Source organism: Impatiens glandulifera, chromosome 4 (assembly GCF_907164915.1).
Source record: "Impatiens glandulifera chromosome 4, dImpGla2.1, whole genome shotgun sequence".
Lineage (NCBI taxonomy): Eukaryota > Viridiplantae > Streptophyta > Magnoliopsida > Ericales > Balsaminaceae > Impatiens > Impatiens glandulifera.
Window position 1 is genome coordinate 50,937,307 of NC_061865.1, and position 2,128 is coordinate 50,939,434.

The 2,128-nt window shown below is 32.8% G+C and overlaps 1 protein-coding gene across 1 annotated transcript; it reads left to right on the forward strand.

The window, feature by feature from the left end:
* Positions 1 to 647: 647 nt before the first annotated feature.
* Positions 648 to 1,578, forward strand: LOC124935343 (protein ASYMMETRIC LEAVES 2-like). The gene is made up of 2 exons (XM_047475781.1): positions 648 to 1,169; positions 1,351 to 1,578. Exons 1-2 carry the CDS (start codon positions 648 to 650, stop codon positions 1,576 to 1,578), a joined length of 750 nt encoding a protein of 249 aa, XP_047331737.1.
* Positions 1,579 to 2,128: the final 550 nt, after the last annotated feature.

The following is a 2,128-nucleotide window of genomic DNA, read 5'->3' on the forward strand; positions in this document are numbered from 1 at the left end:
TACAATTTAAAATTAAAGAGAAAAAAAATGATAAGCAATAAAAAAAATGTTGTGATTGAGATGTGGTTTGCCCAATGTATAATAAGGTAGTATCAATTGAAAGTCTTGAGACCGTGAAAGTGTAAGGTCATAAGATGAGAAATGAGATATTCCTTCATAAAAAAAATATGTGAAAAGATAATTGTTTTATCGAATAAAATGTAGAATAAGAATATTATATTTTTTTAGTTTAAAAAAAAAAAACAATAATAATATAATAATATTAATATTTTTTATATAAAATAATAAAAATGGTATGATTTGAAACCGTTTTCAGTTAGAGTAAGAATTAATTAGAAAAGTTCAAACCTTTTTTTATATAAAATAAAAGAAAAAGTATGCATGATATCTCCGAAAAACTCTGAACAAGATGTGTTGAAACCCTAGTTGATAGAGAGAGAGATGGGAGTGTGTGGGGTGAGTGGGAGGGGAGAGAGACTTTTACGGAAACTGTCATATAAATCAGATCATCTTCTCTTCTTCTTCTTCTTCCATGGATGGATCCATGTATCATCGATTATTGATTATTCATTGATTGATTTCCTTTTATCTTTATATTGATTTGATTTCTTCATGCATTGCAGAAGATCTGCTGATTCATAAAACAAATGTCTTCGTCTCCATGTGCAGCATGCAAGTTCCTCCGTCGTAAATGTACGCACGAATGCGTATTTGCTCCCTATTTCCCACCGGACAATCCTCAAAAGTTCGCCAATGTCCACAGAGTGTTCGGAGCGAGCAATGTTTCGAAGCTCTTAAGCGAATTACACGCCTCACAACGTGAAGAAGCTGTGAATTCCCTCTCATATGAAGCCGAATTCCGCCTTCGCGATCCGGTATACGGTTGCGTAGGCATAATATCTGTTCTTCAACACCGGTTAAGTAAAATCCAATATGATCTAGCTATGGCAAGAGGAGAATTAGCTGGATATATTGGTTCTTCTGCTCTTATACCAAATCTATCATCTCATCCTCCAAACGATCTACAACAACAACACTCGAACAACCTCTCACACGCTTCTTCGGTCTTTCCCGGCGGACCTGGACCTGGACCTCACATGTCGCAGCATCATCATCATCATCAGTTGATAGGAGGGATGCAGCAGCAGCCTGATGGACAACAATTGATGGTTAGGGATCATCAACATCAACAACAACAACAACAACAGTTCTATCATCAACAACAACAACAGATGATGGAGTTGCAACAATTTGCTGGAATGGGAGATAAGCTAGAGATGGTGAGGAAATCTCATTTTTTATAATAATGGTGGATTGGATCTGATATTGTAGATGTTACTAATTAAACAGGTTCAAATGCATGATCAACCTCTTCTGGATTTGGGTAATTCTCATCAACAACATCATCATCATGATGGTGTTTATCAATTTCAACAACAACAACAACCGGAATTGTTGCTTCAGCATCAATCAGCACCGGAGGACCATCATCATCATCAACAACAGCGTCAGCCTCCAAAACTTGAACTTAAACCTAGTACCGAAGAAGGTCTAAGCGCTGATCATCCTTTTTGTTGAACTTTTTTTTTTTTTTATAATTATTTATTTTTATTTAGAATTCATTATAGGTTAGCTAATTATGAGTATAATCATTATGGTTTTGATTTTCCAATGTGATTAGAAAATTCACATAAAAATATATATAATTTACTTGAGTTTTAAATATTTTTATACATAATTTTGTTTAAAATTGTTCATTCTATATTTATTTTTATTTGAAATGGTTTAAAATTTCAAATAGTACAAAATGAATAACATAACTCAATGTATAAATATTTCTTATTTTATATATAGTCAAAATTTGAACCATAGGTTCCAACTAGGTTGTGTTTCTTAATTTAAATTAAAACTTATTTTTGACTAATAAACTAATTTCGTTTTCAAATAAAAATAAATTATTCTCACTAAAGGGTAGTCATCGTTTTGGTGTAAGTCTTGTCACTAATAAAAAAAAATGATTTTTAAGGAGAGTAAAAACACTTGGAGAAGGGCAAAATGCATTCGGTTATAGTATTCAATGAGAACGATAAATTCCCTCGCAACATCTTAGTGATACAGTTGTCGGTGG

Bases quoted from the DNA above. Each gene is read 5' to 3' on its own strand.
- LOC124935343 (XM_047475781.1), top strand. From the start codon at position 648: ATGTCTTCGTCTCCATGTGCAGCATGCAAGTTCCTCCGTCGTAAATGT. The intron at 1,170-1,350 runs GTTAGGGATCAT...CTAATTAAACAG, and splicing joins CTGATGGACAACAATTGATG to GTTCAAATGCATGATCAACC.